Source organism: Sturnus vulgaris, chromosome 15 (genome assembly GCF_052056855.1).
Source record: "Sturnus vulgaris isolate bStuVul1 chromosome 15, bStuVul1.hap1, whole genome shotgun sequence".
Classification (NCBI taxonomy): domain Eukaryota; kingdom Metazoa; phylum Chordata; class Aves; order Passeriformes; family Sturnidae; genus Sturnus; species Sturnus vulgaris.
In genome coordinates this window covers 13,412,336-13,436,788 of record NC_142257.1, presented here as the reverse complement: position 1 = coordinate 13,436,788, position 24,453 = coordinate 13,412,336, and the positions used below count along the sequence as shown (strand labels likewise).

Sequence of the window (24,453 nt, the reverse complement as noted above, 5' to 3'; positions counted from 1 at the left end):
GATGGATATGACGTGGTGTTACCTTTTCCGGAACGACACTCTTGCCATCCCATGCATACCCTCTCTTGGTGAAGTAATTGACTGTGGCGAACTCGATGAGTGCTGAGAAGACGAAGGCATAGCACACGGCTATGAACCAATCCATGGCTGTGGCATAGGCCACCTTGGGCAGTGAGTTCCTCGCGCTGATACTCAGGGTAGTCATGGTCAGTACAGTTGTCACTCCTGCAAAGCAAAGAGTTTGTGTCTTCATGCCAGCGGCTATTTTTTGTGCTTCATTTCCCAGCTGCTGTAGGTGGGAAAGCCTTTTCTACACTCTTGGTTCTTACAAACTTCTACACCTGAGTTCAGTTTCTAAATGAGGATATTGGATTTTGAGTTGGAAGTTGCGGGATTTTCAAAACATTTTTATGCTTTTATTCTTTCATGTTGTTATAATAAAATACTATTTTTAAAGTTGGAATGGAAATATAATTTGTGAACTACTTACTCTTCCTGGTATATGAAGGATTTTGTTGCTGTTCTTTATTCATGCCCTGCAAATTGTACTACAGATGTAACAATTTAACATCTTTAGTTCTTTCTTGCAGCAGTTCTGAGATACTTAGAAAACAAAAAAACTTGTTTCAGCTTATTTGGGATATTATACTTCAAAGTTATATCCAAGGGCACCAAGATTTATGTGTTATTTCCTTTTTTTGAATCTGTGGTTTTACAGATTTCTGTCCCTTTATTCACTGACATCCTGAACACAGCAAAGATTTTATGTAAGAATGACAATGTAATTTCATTTCTCATATCAGAGCTTCTCACTGTTGAATCCTTCCTTTTACCTGGCCCCAGAGAGCAAGCAGGACGGTATTGAATTTACTCTGCTTGCAGCTGCTTGGAAAAATTCATCTCTGAGTCCACACAACACATTTACATCAAATCACATGTCCACAAGTTACCTTGACAACTGCACTGTCATGTCTTGAATGTGTCTGGCGAGTTCATCTTCACTGCATTGAGTGCTAGTGGAAATGAACAGCAGTCTAAAATAGGTCAGTTAATGAACAACATATTCACATGGTACTGTGAAGAGCTTGAATTATTAGTGCCTAATGAGGAAGCAATTTCTCTTTCTTGAGATGCAACCAAATGTTTCTTTAACTTATTACTAGTGAGCTTATGTTTCTCTTACTTAGTAGCAGAAGAAAGATTTATGACATTTATTATCTATGGTACTAAGTGGGCTAAAAGGCGAGTTGTTCTTCTGTGTGTATATGCATTCATGCGAGATGTTCTGAAACTTTGTTTCACCCCCATTTTGAAATGAAAATGCTATCTTGATATATAATGACGGAATAAACCCAAGAGTATTTACTAAATAACTATCTTCTAAAAGGAAAACTGAGACATTTGTGGGTTCTTGAGCCTGTGAAGATAGCAGCTTGAAAATTGTGCAATATTGTATATTATCCATTGAGACTAGGAAATTCTGTTCTCCATCTAATGACAGTGAAGTACAGCATTTCAAACTAATGACCAGACATTTATTTTTAAATGGTATGTGCAAAAAGAGGTAAAATAGTTACAAATTCAATAGCTTTGACTATAAAGTTTCTAGCAGGGAGTTCTCAGCAAAGCTGATGTTAAAAATTCAGAATTAATTTTAGTTGCTAATCTAAACAGTATTATGTAAATCAAATTTAATTATACTGTAGTCCAAACCACTGTTCTGTGGTTTAGAACATGCATATGCACATGTTTATGCACATCTGTATATCAACATAAAGCCACTTCTTGGTTCATGAGGTGTAAGGCTATGCAAGTTTTGATTGATTTCCAGAGAAACTGGGAAACTAAAACACAGCTGTGAAGGGTGCAAGAAAAGATCCATAAAAATAGCTCTTGTTCAACAAGAGTTTCAGAGGCTGCATTTCTCAAGAGTGACTCTCTGGCTTTGCCGTGTTCAGCATAAATCAGTTAATTCTCTTTGGCAAAGCTAGAGGGCTCAAAGCTTCCAGCCATTGCAGTGTCCTGAGGCAGCAAAATGAGTGTCAAAGCCATCTTGGCTGGGGGTGCTTCTACCTCCTGCCAAAGGTGTTCAGCAGTCCCATCTGGATATCACCAAGGACTAGGTCACACAGCAGAAATCTCAGGTTCTAGCTTTCCTAAATGAAAATTTATTGCATTTGTTGGTTTTCTTTTCTTTGTCATTTTGTTTGTTTGTTTGTTTGTTTGTTTTTAAATATGTACTTGACTTGGGTTAATATTTCCAAAGAATATGAAAGAATATAAGAATTTTATGATAAACATTTGCAAGAAGTGGATAAACCCTAGGGACCAGCTGCATAAACTTGAGAATCTTTTAGATTGCCTTCTCACTGCATTCCTAGAGTGCACGTATTCACTGCTGTAAGCACAATAAATTGTTGCTGATCTCAACAGTAGCCTGTAAAAGGAATTAAGGAAAAAAAATCAAAATAAGAATTTTCAAAGGGCCTAAAGGTGTCAAATGATGGATACCCATTGATTAAAGCCTTTTTGATGATCCCATGATTTATGTTATTGCTGTTGTCAGAGATGTTTTATTCATAATCTGATTGCTTTGGAAAATTTAAATGGTAATGGATGGCTTGAAGTGTTTTCAGGTCTCTTTTTACATTCAGGTCAAAATCAGTTTAAAAGCTTTGGACCTGTATCTTCACAATGAAATTTATTAGCTCTTGTGTGCTGCAACATGTCCAGGCTCACACTGTTCTCCAATACCATGTCACGCATAACTACTTTACCATAACATTTCTGAAACCCAATTGCCTCATGATTGCTAGGAGGTTTATAGGTCTTGCTTACCAAATACAGTTCTTGCTGGAACAGATTCTCTGTTAAGCCAGAAGGACACCTGTGACAGTATCACAGTCATGATGCATGGCAAGTAAGTCTGGATGACAAAGTAACCAATCTTCCTCTTCAAATGAAAATGTGTAGTCATAACAACATATTCCCCTAAAACCAAGAAAAAAAAGAACATTAAAACTTTTATTAATCAGACGTCTTTGTAGGAAGTATTTTTTCATTACATTCATCCCTATTATAAAATAGAAGACCTCAAATCAAAATAGGTCAGCTCTGAAGAAAACAATAAACCTGGTGGGTTTTAAAATTTTCCCCTAATAATACAAAACTAGACATTTCTGGGAAATTTTAATTAAATTTACATATTTTCATCTCTGATGAGTAGTGAATGAAAGTCTGTATTAACTGGTGGCTGTTTAAAGCTCTTGTAGAAGGTCTTATTCCATCAGAAGATGAAAAGCCATTACAGCATACCCATGTAAACCTCATATAAAGACTAAATCAAGACAGCATCACAAAAGTGTTTCTGTTGGGCCAAGATTAAGATGTAATTGCTCATATGATGGTTTTTGCATTACCACTACCAGTGCTTTATACTTTGAAGTGTCCCTGTTCCACTAATTTACTACCTTAGTAGATTATTATTCTCTCTTGAAATAAATGATTACTACAAGAATAACACACAATATTTTCATTAGCACTAATGCTTTTGGAGCTACAAAATTTTGTGAGCTGGGTACTCCATATGCAATGAAAATTAATTGTTTTTTATATAAAAATAAATTTTATTTATACTTTCAATAATAAATATAAATATATTTAATATTCTAATATACTTATGTCCTTCCATAAATGTTTCTTGCCTGCAGAGCAAATAACGCTAATTTTCAGATCATTATTTATATAATTTTAAATGGATTTTGGAGAAAAATACATTCTCCAAAGATTGAAAAACCTATTGTTTTCATGGTTTTTGTTGTTTTGGGTTGGTTTTGTTGTTGCTGTTGTTGTTCGGTACTTTTTGTTTGTTTTTTGTTGGGGTTTTTTGGTTGTTTTTTTTTTTTGTGTTTTTTTTTTTTTTGTTTTTTTTTTTTTGTTTTTTTTCGGAGTTTTTTTTTACTAGACTGATTCTTCTTATTATGCAATAAACATCTTAGGAATGAAACAAGTAGACACTTAACTGAATGGAAGCTTTGTCTAGATTAGAGATGACATGAAATTACTGTAGTTCTATTTTAAAATGTACGTAGCTGAAAGGAGAAAACTGTTCTTGTATAGGAAAAGTTAAACTTGATTGAAAAACTATGTCTAGACATTGACTGCTTATGCACAGAGAATGTCAAATACCCATCTCTGTAATGCAGAATCCAGAAGAACATTCATTTGAGCAATCTTGCTCAATTTCTAACCCCAAGAAAATCTTATTTTTAAGATGTGACAATACGCTTTCAATATAAAAGACAGTAGAAAAGGGGGAAAATAGGATAAATTCTAAGTTGAGAGGTAAAGCAAAGGATATACATGGAAATTTTTTTATTTCAAAAATAGGAGTGGCTGTAGTATAGTGGGAATTATTACTTGAATTTTGCTCACCTTTCTTTAACTTTGAAACAAACTCCTTCTCCTCTGTACCAGAAATTATGACCTTACAAAAGGTGCCAGTCTTAGCTAGGAGAGCCAATAATTTAATTTTATCTACTTAAAATATGACATGGAAAACTATTTTATTGCAATCAGATATAGAATGTGCACAATGGTATGTCAGAATTAATTCAGTGATTGTAGATGGCAAGCTAAGAATACAGAGTGAACACAGCACTGTACTCCGAAGCTTTATTTAGCTGCCTAAATTATCAAAGTATTTTTAACCTCTGGAAAATGAGAACAAGATCCAAAACATAAAGGCAATTAAAAAGACAGGAATTACTCTCATCTGTTCTGCACTGCAGCAGGTCTGAGCTAGGAGTCAGATAAAGGTAATGCTGGGAGGGGTGAATTAGGTAAAGCAGAGGCCTGGAATAATGCTCTGCACTTCAGTTACAAGGCAAAACCATGTTCTTAAGTTTCCACAGTACCAATGGACTGTATTTATTGGGCAGTCACCTATTAAAAGATAGTAAGTGTTTTGTAAGATTGATTGAAATGACTCCAGGACATGAAAGCACTCCAGTTATTTACTGTGTTTTAGCTTTCCATATTTTTTGGCTTTCTTTAATTGAATGCTGTTGCCACATTTGTGACAGCTGCTGATTACTCTCATGACTTTCCAATATCTCTGTGATTCTATTTTGAAAGCATTGCAATACAATCATAAAATTCCCTACAATCTAAAATGTCAAATAGTTCTTGAGCAAAATATTGTCTATATTCACAGTGTCTGATTGCTAGGCTTTCACAAGTTATAGCTTATACATCTTATATTCTCTTATCTTTTCTAATCTAAGGAAGTTGGAAAGAAAGGTATTTCTTCTTAGATAAATTGTAATTCCCAAAGTCTTCTACAAACAACTGTGTTGTGCAGATAAATCTGGTTTTCATTTTATATACTCCAATATTTAAATTAATTTATATGTAATACACAATATAAAGCATTTAAAAGTCATCAAACAAATTCTGTATCTATATTAACTTAATTTTTGAATGACTGTCCATGCTGGAATGTTGCAGTGTGTTTCTTGTTAATGGTATGTTCTGTTATTGCCCAAGTGAATCATTTAGTCCAAAATTATACCCTCCCACCCATCCTGTCAATCTATCCTGAATTTCCTGTCAGTCCTGCTTTGTGCCAACCGCCTGCTTGGAATTCCTCTTTGGAAATCCCCTAAAACTCCACATCTAATTAGTCCATGTGATCCAGTTTCTCTCCCATACTTCCCTCATTGGACAATGCCTTTGTGAACACTACCCTTACTCCTTCCCAGAATTTCTCTAATTTGCTAAGAATTTTTACCTTCCCCTTGAACCTCCCCCATATTTCAACTGTTGCACCCTTCCATTTTTGTCTTTTGCTCCCCAAATTCCCCAGAGTAATAAATCCTTTTTATCTTCTGCAAAAGACCTCCCACTCCTCCCTGCCCTCCTTTGAACGCAATCTGACAGCCAAAAGGCCATGGAGCAATAGCTCGAGCCACATTTACTACGGCCTCCTGTTCCCAGAGTGTGGCCCACTCTAGGGACCATAGTGGCAAAGTGAGTGCAACTCTGGTCGTTGTGTCACTAGAATATTTCCAGAGTTTTGGAAGAGTATGTTCCTGTGTTCAGTGCTTCTGAACTGAAGGTCCAGTTTTAACCAGCCCTTAATTCCACAGTATATTGCAATAATTGAGTCAAATGTGCAAGAGTAAGGCTTTCCTTGCCATTAATTTAAAACAAAGTATTTATCATTTACTATTTATGCCATGTAACTCAGTAAAAAAATACTCTTAAGAACAACATAATCTCTGTAGATTTACAGAGATAAGAAAAAAATTAACCGTTTTGAGTATAAATCCTGATGATTCTCAGCACAAAGCAATGTTTTCAAAGTGGCAAAGTATTTTGATATAAATGGAAACTTGCATAAGCCCTTTAAGTGTTTGTTAAGGTGCTTACAAAAAGAATAATTTAAAAATCTTTTTGAGTCAATATGAATCAGTGGCTGGAGAGTGACAGTAATTTTATATACAAATAAAAAACTGATAACTCAGCTTAAACAAAACAGCAGCAGCTATAATTATTATTTCACTTAATACTATTTTTAAGCCTGTAGTACCTGCATATTCCATTGCTAGAATAGATGAATACACTATACTCTAAAAAATTTTAGATGCTTCAAGCTTCTCTTGTCATTAAAAAAATCAGTGTTTGTAGTTATCTTGCTCTATATCCATAAATAAGGATTGCAGGTGGCCTACTCGCCAAAGAAGAAATTAAAGAAAAAAAAAGCACTCTGTAGATCCATGAAATCATTTAATAGTTTCGAGAATGTTTAGAATAACCTGGCTACACCCAGATGCTTGGGAAAATAAGTATCTAGAATTCCATACAACTATGAATATTGTCTTAAATTTTCCCAAGACATTGTAGATAGCTCTAATGATCCACAGAATCAGCTGCAAAAGAGTTTTATTTTCTGGCCTAATAAAAGTGTGTTGAGAACTCTTAAGTGAAGATTGACTTCAATTCCTTTTGTATTTTTGTAAGATGAGTCACTATCCATGACTCTGAAAGCAGAGAGGAATTTCATGTCTTTCATTACATATGTCATATATTAAACCAGAGGTGATCAGAGGACAAAGTCATGCTGGAAAATGCCGTTGAGACTGCCTGTCCACCTACCTCAAGAGGGAGAAAAGGGATTATTAACCACTCCTGATCCTTACCTTTAGTATGGGGAAAGCAAAGCATTTTTCTTCCCAAAGCAAATAATGAAGAATTTTCCTTTGAGACATTGAATTTGAAAGCAATAAATATGTTTCTTCCACAACTATGTCTTCTTATTAGGTAGTAATTAAAGAGGATTGTAAATTTGTAAACACTAAAAAGATTCTCTGATGGGATTGTTTTTAGTTTTGTTAGCTATTCCATTCAGTTCTTTGTAGTTTTTCATCATCTAGACAACATCTTCATCTCAGCATATACTATGTATTAACTATACTATATTTAACTTTATAGATGACAATAGTAAAGGGTTTCGTCAGGTAGAAAAAGGAAGCAGAATTCAAATCTTGGAAATAGCATGGGCAAAACAAATTGTTTGTTTCTTCATGGAAATGCATAAAGCCTATGTTTCAGTTCTGTTTGAAAATTTCTTGTCTGCCCTTCATAACAGTTTATAGCATGCTTCTCACATTGCTATCTAATTACCCTGAACCATGTCTGGCATTTCTATTTGGTTTAGTTATGTTCCCCCATGAGTCTTTTCTGATTATCCTACTGCTCTTAGAGCACATGCAGCAAGCAGGGAAGAAAGCCAGCCCCACAGGCTGGCGAGGTCTCTGTGAGAGAACCTCACAGAGATCCCCTCAAATCCTGTTGACTTTCCAGCAGAGGGCAGTTGGGGTGAATTGCTGGCTGCAGAAAAGCCAATGGCAATATTTCCATCTGTGGGAAGGTCAAGAGTTCTCCCCTTTTTACCTGCTTGTTGCACACCTCTGTGCTCAGCAATGGGAGCAGTTGTGTTGATGCTGTTCTTATGCAAAGTTCCTATTATTGCCATACCACTTACTTTTATATCAACTGAACAGAAGCTCCCAAGCAGTAACCTAGAAACTTGTCTGTGAGAGCTTTTCTTGGCTTAATAGAGCATATGAATATATTTTAACAAGCTAAATAAAAAATTACACAAAAGACAAAAGACGACACAAATTACAGTTCGCCTTAACTCACTTTCCCTTAAATATTCATTGACTTCAACAACAACACATTAGGAAATTTGATTTATGCAGTTATAAGAAGACTTCTCTCTAAGTCACAATTTGGGTGTATCCAAAACAATATAACAACTTTGCCTGAAGCAGTGCTGCTTTTGGTCATTGACAAGTCAATCTGGTCAACAGAGCTCTTGTTCATGCCCAGTGCTCAGTTTCTTACTGTATTTAGATCATCCAAATTATTAGAAAATCAACTTTTAAAAATTTACATCTTGAAACAAGGAACTGCAAAGTTAAAAAAAGGGGGCTGTATCCAGCGTCAAGGTTACAAGTATATCATACTATAAATGTCAGCTGTATTTCTATATCTCATTAAATTTTGGAGTTAAAGCTGGTGCAAGCATTAAAGGAAATCATGTTTGGGTGTTTCAGATGGTTTTGAGTTTGATGACAGTTCTAATTCTTTAAACACCTACTTGATAAACAAAGTACTTGCTTTTAGTGGCTTACCTGCCTGCAGAAATATGATCTTTGAGGATTCATATTGTTATGATATTTTTACCAGCCTATATAGTAAGCAGATAATATGAGAAGAACATGAGGAGTGCTTTTTTATTATATCAATTATTGGTTTTTTCTGGCTAAATCTGACACTGTAGGAAGCCTTTTAATTGTTCATATATTTTTACCACCAGTTGAAGTAGGAAAATAATTCCAGGATGTATTATATTTTCAGAGTCATGTTTTCCTAGTTTGAAGTACATATATTATAATTTACCCCTCATTCTTATGTCTTTGTATTTTTAAATCCTGCTCTGAATTACATCTTGACAGTTCAATATTGCACTTCCAAAATTTTTTTCACAGACCTGTACTGGACTGTACAATTCCAGAGTCCACAGTTTGTCCAAGCAGATCATACTGGTTCAGTCGAGAGCCATCTTCAGCCACAACCACTGACCTTGCTGGTTCTCGTGTCCATTCATACACAACCTCTGCTCTGGTATAAGCATCTAATTTAAGAGAAATACATTGCAATTAAGCTTTGCACTTTCTGTTGCTTTACAGCTTTGTCAGAACAATGTTTTGAGCAGTAGTTTGAATATTTAATTTTCTTTAATTATCTGTGGAAACCCACAATTATCTTACTGAAATTTATCTATAGGAAGTACAATTGATTTTTACAAAATAGCTAAATATCTGCTGTAGGGCTGGATTAAGGTTGGTCCTCCATGGCATGAAAATATTTCTCTCTTATATATTTCCTGCCTATGTAAAGAAGTGAGAGTGAGAAGTGGAATTTCATGAGCATGCAAGAACCCCCATGCTTTTTGTAACTTCTAGCTATTGTAAAGAAAGACAAGCCTCAGACTTTTCAATTTTTCATAGTGTGATGTTGTCTGGGCCTCTGAAAGTCCTTCTCAGAGTGACTTCAGTGATCTTCTCCTCAGCCTGGATACAGCTCCCCATTTGGTCATGCCCCCATCACACTGTCCTTGCTGTAAAATGGGCCTAGCTGACATTTCTGAGGCTGCCTAGGAGAGAGTGAGTTTAACTCACAATTACTCTGTTTTTTATTTCTTGCTTTGGTTATTTCTGAATATTCCTCACACTCAAGCCCTGAGTTTGGAATGAGGCAAAAGAAAAGTACTGTGGGCTCTCCAAGCCCATGCAGTCTGGTGTGTTACAAAGATAATTCAGTAACATCTATGCATGCCATTGAGGGGCTTTGTGCTGTTATTTATGTTCTTTCTAGTATAGAGCTACACATAAATATTTTTATTCCTAATTCTGTAGTAAAATTGTGCTGTCATTTTGTGCAGTCTGAAATCTGGCAGCTCTCACTTGGAGCAGTTGGGTGGGAGTTAATTGACTACAAAGAGGCATCTCATGTAATTCTTTACTAAAGAGTATCCAAAGGCATGAATGGGAATGAATGTGTGGCCAGAATCTGCATTAAGCTTGCACCCACCACAGACAGCTGGAGCTGGATGAGACATCTAAGGGCATCCAAAATGACAGTAGGATTCTACCTACAAGATGAGAATTTCCTTTTTTTCAGACTGACAAGCAGGAAGGGAAAGGGAGGAATCTGATTCACTTGACTTCATTTGTGAGTTAGCAATTTTACCTTATCAGTGTAAGAGATAACAGCAAGTAATTGAAGAGTTGATTGTGTAGAATGTGCTGGTAAATTAATTGCATGGCATTTGATTTTGCATTAGTAAAGCTGAAGGGTGCTTTTATCTTCAGGCTTCATATTCCCTAAGCATTGTAACATATCTTGGATTATATTTTTGGAGTCAATGGCAAACCCAAATTTACATCTTAATAATTCTGACTTTAAAAATAATGGCCAGAGTAAACACAGAAATTGACTTGCTAATGTAGTCACATAAAGACAGTAATAAAATTAATTTCCAAGCATTTGTTCTGGAGTATGGTAATAGAAGAGAGACAAGTGCTTTTCTGAGTTACTGAGAATGACTGGATTGGTTTATGGGGAAAGGGGTGCACTGGGCAGTGCTAGAAATGAACTGCCAGATTTGGTGCTCGATTCAGCTGCCCTCCTAAGTGTCCAATTCATGTTGTGTAAGCAGCAACATAGCTGTCTGCTCCCGTCACTGCTGGTTTCTAGAGTGGCCTCAGTTTTAAACTGACAATCAGATATTTGCGGTAGGAGTTGAGGAGAGCATCTGCCTTTCTGATTTTGTTTTGCCAACATATGGCATTTTGTTGTTCCAGAATTTCTTTAGCATTTGTCACATTGAATTTACACTGGAATAACCTCTAGCTTAAGCTGCTCTTTGGCAAATCACTTTAGCCTTGGAGCTGGGTCAAACATTTATTGGTCTCTACAATATGGGCAGAGTCCATAGGAGATGTGCAACTCCTTCGTTGTGAGGCTTTTAGGAATCCAGCTTCAACAAGTGATGAGTAGCAGTGGAGAACATAAAAAACCTCTTATCCAATTTAATCTAAAACAAATGGAGCTAGGCAAACACTGCCTTGGGGAGCTAAGTGTTAGATTGTAGTCTGCACTTTAAGCATGGATTTTGTGACAGTTAAATGCATTTTCCAGTAAATTTTCCAGTCCATTAAGATGATTATAATTAATTGCTTTAGTTTGACAAAAATGTCCCAAATGTATTTAAATATGATTCTCACTTAAAAAGTGGGAATTAATTATAAGATCTGGGGGTTTTTTATGTTTGACAGTTAGTCCCACTTTCATAACTTGCTTGGGTCCAGCCATTTATCCTGTTGGAGATATTTCTACTTACATCAATAACAAAATATTGAGAGAAATAATCTGTAACTTGACAATTATGGCATATGAACTGATGAGAAAGAAGGGAGAGATCCAGCTTTAAAGGGTTGTTTTCAACAGTGAATTCTTCATGCAGTGTTTGCAGTAAAACCATGTTACAGAAGGAACTCCTCCCCATGAGGATCCCAGATTAGGAGCTCACCTGAATTTAGTGGGTGAATGAAAAGTTTCCTTGAAAACTCCTTGATTTTGTCTAATGATCCTTCCAAGCATATGTAGTTACTTGTTTTTCTAGGGCCAATTTTGAACAGCTGCCATAGAACATTAGTGTTAAAAAAAAAAAATGAAAAAAAACCAATAAAACATGACAGTCCACAGCTGTACTCTGAGCTTAGAATGTCAGTTATTGCCTTTGAGTGGTGTAAGAAATGGTCTTTCTATCAGAAATACCAGTGATGTTTTTGTTTAATTAAGAAAATTATGTACATTCTGAAAGTTTGGTGTTTTTTTTTTTTTAATGAGTTTAGATACAAAAAATGCAGATACACTTGCATGTTTTCGGCTGTCTTGTTCTTGCCTTCTGGTGTGGTTCATGATTTTTATGCAAATCTACATTATCTATCCCTTTTATTTAATAATTTCTGCAAATCGTAGTCATTTATTTAATTGAGGCAAGGTCCTCAGTAATCTGAAAGCCGTGCACTTTGTGAATGAAGAGTACATTAATCTGGGACACAGTGAGCCAGAAAGAACTCAGTGTAGGAAAAAATAGGGAATACTGTTCATACTAGGGAAGGTCTGGTGTTTGGGCTATGGTTCAATGATGAGCAGATGTGGTGATACGTGTCTTTTCAAGTCTATAAAATCCAGTCTAGTAAGTCAAATTTGTTTGGAAACTGTTCCTGGTTTAAATTGTCATTACCATTTTTTTGCAGGATTAGCCATCTCCCTACCTCGCAGTTCCAGCACGATGCCTACAGGGACATTTTAATGAGCACATCAAAAGAAATTTGATCCTGCAGCCACTCCTGATCTCACTGGGATCTCGGGTGTACCTATCTCTTATTAATCAAGAATCCACTGCAGCATCTGTCCTGTTATAAACTAGAATAAAGCTTCCCCCCACTCCACTCTGTTTCATGCAATATTTGGGAAGATTTATTGGAAGTGCTCTCTAAGAAAACATTCAAGTAGCAAACTATTCTCGCCAGTTTTACTCCAAGGTTGTATGAGTTTTTTGTTCTCCAAGCTTTATCTAGGGGATTTGCAGCTCTTTAAAGACAAAACATCGGTGCTGTCTCATGGCAAACATAGAGCGATTCAGCCCAAAGTAAATCATCACCTGTTGGGTACCATGCGAAGAATTAATTGGGTTTTCTGTTTGTTGACTTCTAAAATTGATCAAGCTACTAAGTAACCATTATCAGTGAAACGACCTATTTCTGTTAGGAAAAAAGTAGCCATTAAAGAAACACTTCGTATGCTATTACATCTTCCATATATATTAACTTCCTTGTTTCTGCTAAATAAAATAGAGTAAATTAGATACTCACGGGTTTTTTTTCTTTGTATTTTATTTCTAAAAAGATTATGTTTAATTAAGTGTCAGGTTGTTTGCTATTCAAATTGAAGTTTTGGGGAAAATTCTCAACTTACCAAAAGCTTTGTCAGTTATTGGACTGATTTCAATTACATAACTTTGTTCAGTATGTTCTCTCATCTAGGGCTATGTATGCTGCAAGTGTAAGACTCTTTTTGGAGATTTCTGAGATTTTTCACTTCCATGAGTGCATATGAGTATCTTTTACATAAACTACCCAGACTACAGTAGAAAAACTGTTTTCACCTAAACCAATTCAATTTTCCATGGCATGTATTGCTTTTCTTTAAGACTGACTTTGGGTTTTAACATAACAAAGCAACTATAAGATTAACAACATTTTCTATGTGGCAAACTACTTTTCTAGATATTTAGAGCACTATCATTTTCATCTTTGGTGAATGTCCAGGCATCACATTGTAGAATATTTAAGACACATAAAGGAGGTCCATTATATATTTATATATTTATATATTTATATATTTATATATTTATATATTTATATATTTATATATTTATATATTTATATATGTGTGTATAATATAAAAGAATAAAGATACACAAGAAAAATACACAAGATTAAAACCTTGAGGTTTTCTCAGTTGCAAAATATTCTTTTAAAGTGGCCTAAAAATGGGAGAAACCTCCATTTAAAATAAACTTACAGCTTCCAAATTTCAAGGGGCAAGCATGTGCATCCATAGGAAAGTCTTCTAAATGCATTGGACATTCTGCTCTCACAGTCAATCTATAATGGATTAATGAGCAAAAGGACACATTTATTCTGGTTTCATAGAAATAACAAATAGACTTCTATTAAAACACATAGCATAAGTACAGCACAGTATCTGTTATGTGATTAATTAGCAGTCACAACTAGAGCTGAACTGTCTGGCTGAGGGTGCAACTGCTCTGTCCCTCTGCCCTTCCTCATGGTACATCAGAGGTGTACTCAGGCTTCTAATTTGGTGTGAAAATTAAAATCTATTAGCAATTGCTAATCAATTGCTTCCTTCCTGCCATCATTAAATTGGCCCACTCTGGATGCTCAGACATTTGCTGAAATCATTTAATTGCTATCAGCTTGAGTACAAACATGTTTCTAAATAAAAGAGATTAAATGAACTACAGTCACATACCACACATCAGCAGAGAATGAAAAGTAATACTTGAAGAGTAGGCTGAAGATTGCATTAAGGGACTTGCAAAGGTGAGGAAATAGGAATGATTATGATCAAAAGAAGAAACACATGTGAACAATGTGCTGCCAAGATAGTGTTCCTTTGGATTAAATCCCTGAGAGCTGAGCATTTAGAAAGACAAGGAAAATTGACCTAGACTTGTGTAGCTACCAACCAAGGCGATTCTACTTCAGTCTAGCCAGTCTTGAAAGATGATGCACCATAAATTGAACATCCCAAGTGCCTGGAGAATTTTTTTTCTCCAAACACTTGTACTGGTTTTAAAAACATCTTTCACATTTTTGAAAGAAAACTCTGTTGTTCATCTATGTACTAAGTTATTCATCTTGACTTGAAGTCAACTGAATCCCTTTATACCTTGTTTTGATTTCATGGGAGACATAGAGGGGGGATGAGCAGCTCTATAGAGACAACATACCCTTTTTTCATTTTTTAATTTGTAATTTTTTAATCCAGAATGTTTGCATGACTGTATATCATCATTATTTCAAAAGGATTTATTTAACTTCTCTAATGACTGGACAGCTAAAGTTCAGTTATCCATGAAGACAATAATATATTTCCAATTAATGCTGTCAGCACAAAAATATTTTTTCCTCCTAACTTTCCTAATGCTTTAATCAATGGAAAAAGAAATGTGTCTTTTTATTCTGTCATGCATTATAATCCCAAGCATAAGAAATATTAAGAATGGTCAATGAATTCTGTGTGCATCTGTTTGTTCTTAGAAACAGCTTTCCATAGGATCCAAAGATTAAAGACCGTTGCACACAATTTAGGATTATATTAAACTTTCAGGCTTTATTATACTTGCTGATGGAATCCTTGAAAGCAATGCCAAAATAAGATCCTCTGCAAACTGATGGATTCCTAATACTGTAAGAACCTTTTTAAAATCAAGCATTAAGATGCATCCAGGGACTGTAGAGGTAGCACAGCAGGAGAGGAAAAATAAACACTGCAAGCAGCTCAGTTTGCCCATCATCCCAAGGCCTATTGTGAAAATAATTATTAAGCAGGAATCAAGTGATGCTCAAAAAGAAACCAGTTTCCTATTTGGAAAATATGCTTTTACATGTTAATCTTTAAAACTAAATGAAGGATGTAATATTTTAAGGCTCACCTCATTGTGTATAGCAATGTCCCATCCTCTGTAATTCGTAATAGTTTGTTTGGCATTGTCATGTTATGAGCCACTGACTTCTTTCCATTGTGGAAAAAGGTATCAGGTGTCCAAATTTTGCTGGCCATTAAATTATTCAATCGGAGAACAGTCATAGGTCCTTTGAATTTTAATCTCTCATCTTTCCAGCTTTGCCGGAAAAATACATCTATAGTGTATTCCTACATCAATTCAGAAAAAAAGGGAAACACTTATGATGTCATATATTGCAATATGAGAACTTGAAAAGTATGTTCTTACCATTCCCTAGAAGCAAGATGGCTATTAATGAAATTAGTCATTCTCAGAATGTTTATTTACTGTATTGCTTACAATGTATCCAAAGCTGGTTTTAAACAGTTACAATATCATTACTGTGTTCAACAGAATAAACATCAGGAAGTATTTCAAAAGTGCCCATGAATTAGATATAATAAAATGGAAACAAAATAATTCACCCTTTTCCCACTTGAACTGTAATGCGGAGCTGCAGATAGGTGGCCAGTATGCGTGGCACAGGACACGTGCGTCAGAGTAAAATAAGGCGTGAGACAGGGTCTTACTACAGCCTTTTGTTCTAAATGTCTTATTAGTATAAACATGTAATTAACCTTCAGAAAGTTCACAGTTCACTAAAATTATATGGTCTGATTGATGAGATGTGGGATGGTTCATTGGGCTAAATGGTTGGACTACAAAGAGCATGAGCTGAGGTCACCTTTGGGCCAAGAGTTACAGTCTGATTCCACATGGACTGGGCCAGTGGGGGAGAGAAGCAGTGGACATGATGACAACCAACACTCGCTATAAAATGAAAGAAATATTTGTGACAAAGCAACAGGAACCAAGTTAAGACGAAGAGGGTGGAAGTAAGAAAGATATGTTGGAATATTATACATAAAATATAGATGTATGTGAAGTGAAAATGTGAAAAATTATGAATGCAGTGTAGTACAGTGTTTTCCCAGGGAAAAATTCCATCCTCCCATGGAAGTTCAGTATGGGATTATCCTGCCCCTTCCATCTTTGATAAACTTTGACTGTGATAAACATCAAAAACAGTTATCCAGACATGGTTCTGAATTACGCTGAATGAGACAGTTTGGGCTGAGAAACTGAACCTTTGCTGAGATCTCCTGTGAATGGAAATGCCAAATTCTGAAACAGAAAGAACTCCTGTGGTGAAGGCACACAGAGCTATCAGGAAAAAGCTGTCCTGACAAACATGTTAGTAAAGAGAAACGTTCTGGAAGGAGCATGCAAAATGTCTCCACAGCAAATTCCTTTAGATTTGGGTTATTTTCTTTCTAACATCAACACTACATACAGCCTAAGCTCTTCTGAGCTGTTAATTCCTTGTGCAACTATTAGCAAGAAAGACTGGTGATTCTTACTGATGTGTATTTTCTCTGCTTTTAGGGTATGAAATGCCTAAATAAATATTTTGTTGACATGGAAATGTAGTTACTTGGGGTGTTCTAATTTTGGGTTTGTTTGGTGGATTTTAAAATTTAATTTAATCTTATTTATATCCCAGACCTGTGAACCATTTGGGTGCATACTTAGTTGTATTTCCATTTTTAATCACTTGCTCAGTGAACTGCTGAAGCCTCAGTTTATTCAGCTTCAGTGAAAGCAGTTTGCACTTATAACCAATTACTTGCTTCAGAATTTTGCTGGGTCATGGCCTTAGGTTGAGCTGTGACAAAATCCTGTCCCAGCTGTGCAGGAGAGTAGGAGAGAAGGAGGTGTAAAAGACAGTATCCCTCATTAAAATTTTGAATTTCCTCCATGTTTTACTAGCATCAAAGAAAATTTCCTCATACACACGTGAGAAAGGTAAAAGACATGTCCAGAAGGTGACATCATTTCAACGTACATGTAAGCTATTCCCTTTTTCAGCTGCAAAGGGTGTGATGGCAAGTGGTGCAAGTTGAGAAAAGGGATTCTGGTTTTTCACTTCATACAAACACAAGATTCATTTGTTGGAAAAGGACAAGGAGTCAGAAAGATTTGGTAAGGGTCCTGACAGCGTAAGATAAAATTAAATTAAAAAGTATCTGACAGGTCATGCCTGGCACAGACTGAATCTTTCCCTATCCCAGGTCATCGCACCATATAGAGTGAATTAATTTTGGCTGAGATATCTCAGCTCTTCAGCTTTTACTACCCACTTAATTAATGTACATTAATTCTCCTCAAATGAATTCTGACAGACATCTGATCTTTAGGGCTGAGCCATCAGATACTCTGATTAGGGCTTTCTTTTACAGCAGAGGGGCATACAGACCAAGGGAGCAGAAGGATTTTCTCTAGACTATTAACAATAGCAGTATGTGCAATATGTGCAGACATATGAGTGGAGTGGAATTTGGAATAAATTCTCCACAGTGGAGACTCTTCATTCCACAGTGTGCAAGTTAAAAAAGAAGATTCCTATCTGCACGTTGAATAAATTATATGGTGTTGAATATTTATAACACTTTGATTTAAAGGTTTGCTAATTTACTCTTCTAATACTTCTCCCTGGAGATTGTTTATTCACAGGGTAGACCACTCTGTCATCTGCATGAGGTTCTGTACAGGAAGATAGTAAGACAGATAATCATTCCTGAAAAGGTCATTGTACAGAAAAACTGGGAATGAAGGTTTACTAGGAAAAAAAAAATCTATGTAAAATAAATGTCTTTATGAAAAAATAATTTTTAAATGCTTCTTATTCCAAATAATATACATCAAGAAAATTCACAAAAAAGAGTTTGTATGAGAATATACAAATACCTGTTGTTCAGTTAATTCCACCATGTGAACATGCCTGAAAACTGGCAAAGTTCTTCCAAAAAGGATGATTTTATTTTAAAATGTGCTTTTCTCTCATTTAACTTTATTCAAAAGTATAAGATCAAGCCAAGACAGCCTCTTTATAAAATAACAGGTTATGTCTGTGCCACTCTTAGAAGTATTGAGAGTGAGGAGGACCACCATGCACCGTGCACTCTGTGACTTATCCATGGAAGCGCCTCACTGGATCCCTGAGAACAGATGGCTGAGGTGTGCCAGTGTCTTAGTGTGGCTGTCCTTTCCTAGCACTCAGTGTGAGCTGGAAGAGCCCCAGCCCCAGCCCGGGCTCAGACACAGCACATCCTCCCCTTGCTTGCCAGCTTGTGTAGCCTCCCACACCCCACAACCTGGGCTGCACACAGGGGAATTGGGGGAGCCCTCAGCTGTGGGTGTCTACTACCAACCTGTCTGTGCACAGAGCACATTGTACTAAGTGTACAGTGAAATTAATAAAAACTCTGTTCTGGTAAATTCTTCAATTTATCTTTCAGTCTCTGATTTCACACCTAGTTCCTCAAGCAAAGGTTTAGCATGAGTAGGCTGCACATATGTTACTTTTATAGTAGGAGTTTTACACTAAATGCTTTTCTGTGAATTCTTTAGTTTTCAAAATATATGAACACCTGCCTCTGTGTTTCTTCGTCACACATTTTATTAAGAGGATGATGAATTCTTTCTCCTGTTTAACTCACTGAAAAACAGGAGTCAGCATGGTATGGGTATCATGGCATTGGTTGCAATTATAAATTTGACTATAGTTTTATAGCAGTTTTCCAAGCAATCAAAAAATGGTGTCTTCTCATAAAGTTCACTTAGAAAAATAAACTGTCTTGTAAAAGTTACTTTTTCTGGTTTTCCATTCCTTAAATTATTTTGAGTAGTCAGAAACTTGTAATAACCTGGTGTTTAAGGCCTGTCTACATTTTTAGTTCAAATTAATTAAGCAGCTGACAATTTTGTAGTCAGAAATGGAACTTGTTCCTTTTTCTCTTATTTATTTTTTCTTTTTTTTCTTGAATCTTTCTTTTGGTAAGTGTATTTAGCTAAATGTAGCCAGTTACAAGTTTGAACTGCTTTTATTTCTTCATTTAAATTAACAAGGATGTTTCTAGCATTCATCCCAATACAGCATCCAGCAGATACTTGTGGCTTCAGACACGGCTTTCCCCTTCTCAATAGCAACCTACTTGTGCAAACCTCGTTTATATGCAAAATTTTAAATACCTTACCTATATTTCTACACAACTCTTAGTATCTCTTAAGACCAGGGCTCACAACAACTTCATTCCGTTCTCTGAAAATCTCCATTCCCTGCAGTTATCTGGCAATTTGATTTTAATATTCATTCTGTAAAGAAGTGACACTAATTCTCTCATTAATCTTCTCTTGAGCAGCCAAGATCTAGGAAAGTCACTTTCCATTGATCAGTAGCTTTTAATAAAAAATACAGGTTAGACTGTACAGATGTCACACCATAGGCATAAGTGTTAATTGCATTTTAAGATGATGATCTTTCTTGGCAAATTGGATCAGTGATGTGCCAGCAAGGACCTAAGCAATCACTCTCAGAAGAATACTGATCCAAACCCCAATGCATTTCATAATATATTATGTAGCAAATATAAAGTCTGTTAAAACACGTTATTAAAGTCACTGAGGCTTCTAATTTCAGGGCACTTAAATGCAGTCACAGCAGCAGGAATGATAGCACATAAAAGCTGATGGCATTTCGGATCAAGGGCTTAAAGAAAACCCCACCTTAAAAGGGATAAATAAGTAATTGCATATATCTTTCATCCTCCAAATTAAAAAGACAAGAGAAAATGAGTGCTGTAGAAATATAGGCCATCGCTTACCATATCGTGGTCTGAAACAGGCCCAAAACTGGTGACGAAGATGTCAGTCTTCACTTCAGTTACACGCTCTGATGAAGCAGGAAATTAAGACAGTGAGTGTCAGTAAACAGCTTTCATTAGATATAACCACTACCAATTCTCACAATAAATAGAGAAATTATTGGCTTTCATTAGCCATTCTGAAATTGGTCTGCAATATGATCCTGAGAATTTACTGTAGAAGTAATTTCACGGTCAATATTGCCAGCAACAGGGTTTTTTTGCAGTTTTTCCACATAAATTTTTGAGATGCAACAGTACAGCAGCTGCACTTCCACTGTTGTGGAAATCTTTTCATTCTTTGTCTGATAAATCTTCTTGTCTGACACTATAAGCAGTGCTGAATATTGTGCACAGTACTCTACAATCTCATTGGGTGCTCAGTTTCTGGGCAAGCTAAAATAAGGTCTCTAATAATCAACTCTGGGCTTGCGAGTTATGTATTTTGTACTGAGACCTAAGAACACAGAAGGAAGAGAGAGAATACATTATAGTGTATACAAACATGAATATACTTTATTGGTATGAGTTAGAAATGGCTGAATTACCCTTTACTTCAATAAGCAAAAAGGAGTTACATTTTTTTCAAAAAAAATCAGCTAAACTTCCCTACTGAAATAATCTGTGTAAATGTTTTCTGAAAGTAAGCTCTCCAGTCCTATAAGCCTAAATGATAGATTAGTATAAATGATACTTCAGAAATCTGTAACATATACATAACAGATGCATATGCTGTATCATAAAGCTGGATCCCTCTGATTTCCAGGATGTCCATTTGCTCCATGGCACAATAACAGTGGACATTTCAGAAGAAACCAGTGATTTTAGTGGTCACAGGTGCTGAGATACCTAAACCGGTATTGATCTCAAAAAAGAGGTCAAACATCTGACTTTTGTAGATGGAATGGCAAAAGACACTTTGAGAAACACCCAAACTTAACTTTCCACCTTCCTCTCCTCTCCCTCTACACACACAGAGAGTTGAGTGTCAGTCCCATCTGAGCATACTGGTATTTTCTAGGGCACACATAGCAAAATATTCACAGAGGATGGCATATACCAAAATAACCCTGTTGAATTAAATATAGCTGCAGGGAGTAACACCACCTGGAGGCAGGAATCCAAGCAGTGTTGAGTGCAGCTAACCCCAATCAGTTTTCCAAAGTTATGGTGATGTAAGTCTGAACACATTTACTATTGTGCTCTGCAAGTGAGCATAGGGACTTTGGTAGAAGTTTCAAACATGGAACGAGTGATAACATTTCTGAAATTAGGTTCAAAAAATAAATAAATTGAGTGATATGGAATATTAAAAGTAATCCTAAAGAAAACACTATGGTACATGTATTGTAAGCAGACATGCAGTAGACAAAAATTTTCCTAGGACTAAGAAATATATATGTTGTTATTTGTATAATGTTATTTAAATATTGCAAAATAATTAATGAAACCCCTCTAATTTAATATAACCATCTGATTTCCAAAGACTTTGGACTGTTTAAATACAATTTGTTCCATCTGATAAGAAGATTCAGACTGAGGGGAAGTAAAATGTGGAATCAGGGTTATGCAGCCAGTTACAATATACACTTCTGTATCTGTGCAAAAGTTCTAATGAGAATCAGTGTTCCACAATGCTCATACAGGTCTTTCACTTTCATTCAAAAGAAATGTGCAACTGTAAATGTATAATAATGGAAACAGTTTCCTATGAATATCTAGTACGATCAAATAAAATATGTCCTTTTGTGAGACATCAAAAATAAAAAAGTTCTACTATTGGTAGGAATGCAGCTGATAACCAATAAATGAATGCAAAAATTAGGTGGTATCAAAAGTAATCTTCAGGACTCATTAAAATGATGACATTTCCGATATTCACAATCAAGGAATGTAAAATACTGTGATGTGGCTCAACTGCTTAGTATTATTTTTATTCTTTATATCTGTAACTGAGATGTACAAAATACAGTGGCTATTGATAAAAGCACTCAATAGGTGAAATTTCTTCCTTAGGTGTCCAGTTGAATTAATATATGAACTCATTGTTATTTACACACTTTTCAATTAACTTAAAGAAATGTAAGTATTTTCTTGACATCTAATTGTCTCTGGACTTAAAGAAGTTCATGGTGAGAATCTGACTTTCTGGAACTGAAAGAGGCATATGGTTGTTCAGAAAATACTTTGCCTGGGAGGAAAGGATTCTGTCTTTCAGCCCATCGCTGTCACAAAAGTTCAAGAGGCTATGGTCACGTATGAAACAGTGAGCAGAGGAAGGACATGGAGATTCCACAGGGTCGAGTAAAACATTGTTGGATGGACACCAGCTACCAAATCGCCTTTTCTTAAGACTGAGAAACTGATACCGTTCTGAAATCTATTGGCCTTTTACATAGTGAAAGGTGAATCTCAAATGGTTTTTAAAGATCTTTATCCTTGTTCCCCACTCTTCTTCTTTCCTCTGAGATGTTTTGGGAGACAGAAGATTCTAGAAGCTCTTCAAACACAAAACAATGGTCCTCAAGAGTTCCAGCTCTGAGCAAAGTTCTATTTAATATAATTCAGCTGATTTGCCTTGCACAAACACAGAATATGCTCTTTGAATCAGCAGCATATCATGTTGTGCTATCCTCAATTCTGGCTTTGGGAGATGTAGTCATAGAAGAGAGGCTGAGGCTTAAGGAAATCACTTAAGGACACAAAATGGGTACTTAAGACTTTTGCATTAAGAAGGAAGATTTCCAAGGGAGTGAAAAAATAAGCGATACTTTTTATTTCTGTATAATGTTGCAAATAATTTAAGCGGCACATAAATCACATGAAAATTAGAAAATTCAGATTGTGAACTCCGAAGTGGTTATGTCATCTTGACACTGATTATACTTTTGCAGTGCACCTAGTCTCTTCAAATGCAGATAAACCAATGTACAGACCATAAGATTTTTTTTTTCTTTCGTGTGTACCTCACCTTCAAGACCAATGAAAAAGTGTGTATCAAAACACAGAAAAAGATTAGCCGCTCTAAAGCCACACGGAAGTTTTGAAATTTTTGTTTACTGTTTTACTAATTAGATGATTCAACTGTGCTTTGTTAAGTGCTTCAGAAGTTGTGAGTCACTCCTGCGCAGGACATGTGTTTACTCATACAGTTGAGCTATATATTTAGAATCAAAGTTACCCATGTTCAATTTGCATCTTGATTACCATAGGAAGGCTTAAATTGTGCTTCAAATGTTCAGAATGCTTTTTTCAGGAACCACAAATCCTGAGTTGTATTCAAAACCTTCACAATATCCCTGAGAACTGGAGAAAAGTCTTAGTCATTGACCAAAACAGGCTTAGGTCAGGAGCTGATTGGATTGCTGAAGAGAAATCCAGCAGCTCTAAAGATGCATTGACTATGTCTCTTGACTATGACCTCTATCTTACGAACCAGGAGTAAGTAATGTAGGGATATCCGTAGAACATGTAACAATTTCAGTAAAAAGCTCTAAGGAAATTAATGATGACTTACTGGTTTGAATATAAGGCAACCACAGGGTTCTGAGCAACAAAAAAGCAGCTGAGTAGCACACCCAGGCACTCTGGAACACTCTGGGCAAATCATCCGTGTACAGCTATGAAAGCATCAGTCAACCTGAACTACTGTAATTTTACCATTTACAAATACTCTGTTTTGCTAATGATGCTAGACTAGCGTAAACTCAAAATTAGTAACAATCAATACTTTTATTTAAAGTTTATTAAAGGATCTTATTATTGATAGAATTGTGACTGGATTATAAATTAATAACAAAATAAATGCAGATTTATTTAAGTAGCAGGAAATAAGCCTATTTATCAGGAGAGCTCATACATGAAATATTTCCCTTCTGCCAGTATTTGAGCATAAGGTTTATTTGAATTGCACATTTTGGTGGTTTAAGTTAATTCTGTTTTTTGATAAGGCACTTGTTCTTCCTGTATGTCTCATGTCTGTGCTATAATTATTAATATGGAGGAGACATTTCCTCTGGCTTTGAATTAAACGAATTTTGATACCTGTACAGTGTACACTCAGACTAATCAGCCCAGCTGTGTCCTGTGAAGTAATTTGATTGAAGAATCACAACAAATGCACTCATAGAAATTTTGTGCTGCTGCATTAGTAAGAGTAGAAAGCAAAAGTGATAAGAGTGAGCTGTCCCGTGATCACCCACTGCAGTCTATGCTGAGGTTACTGGGACTTGCACATGCCCATTAATAGCTCAAAGCTGCTCACATCCTACCCACCTCCCTACTCTTGTA

General features: G+C 35.8%; 1 protein-coding gene across 5 annotated transcripts in view; it reads right to left on the bottom strand.

The window, feature by feature from the left end:
- Nucleotides 1-24,453, bottom strand: part of GABRA1 (gamma-aminobutyric acid type A receptor subunit alpha1) — a 40,795-nt gene that overhangs the window by 4,633 nt on the left and 11,709 nt on the right. For all 5 annotated transcript variants that reach the window (XM_088173823.1, XM_014877335.2, XM_088173820.1 and 2 more), the window contains exons 4-9: nt 20,125-20,192; nt 15,389-15,609; nt 13,729-13,811; nt 9,062-9,205; nt 2,839-2,991; nt 23-225 (exon numbers count right to left, since the gene is read on the bottom strand). In XM_088173823.1, coding sequence (XP_088029949.1) covers nt 23-225; nt 2,839-2,991; nt 9,062-9,205; nt 13,729-13,811; nt 15,389-15,609; nt 20,125-20,192 — 872 coding nt within the window. The remainder of the gene's footprint in view (nt 1-22; nt 226-2,838; nt 2,992-9,061; nt 9,206-13,728; nt 13,812-15,388; nt 15,610-20,124; nt 20,193-24,453) is intronic.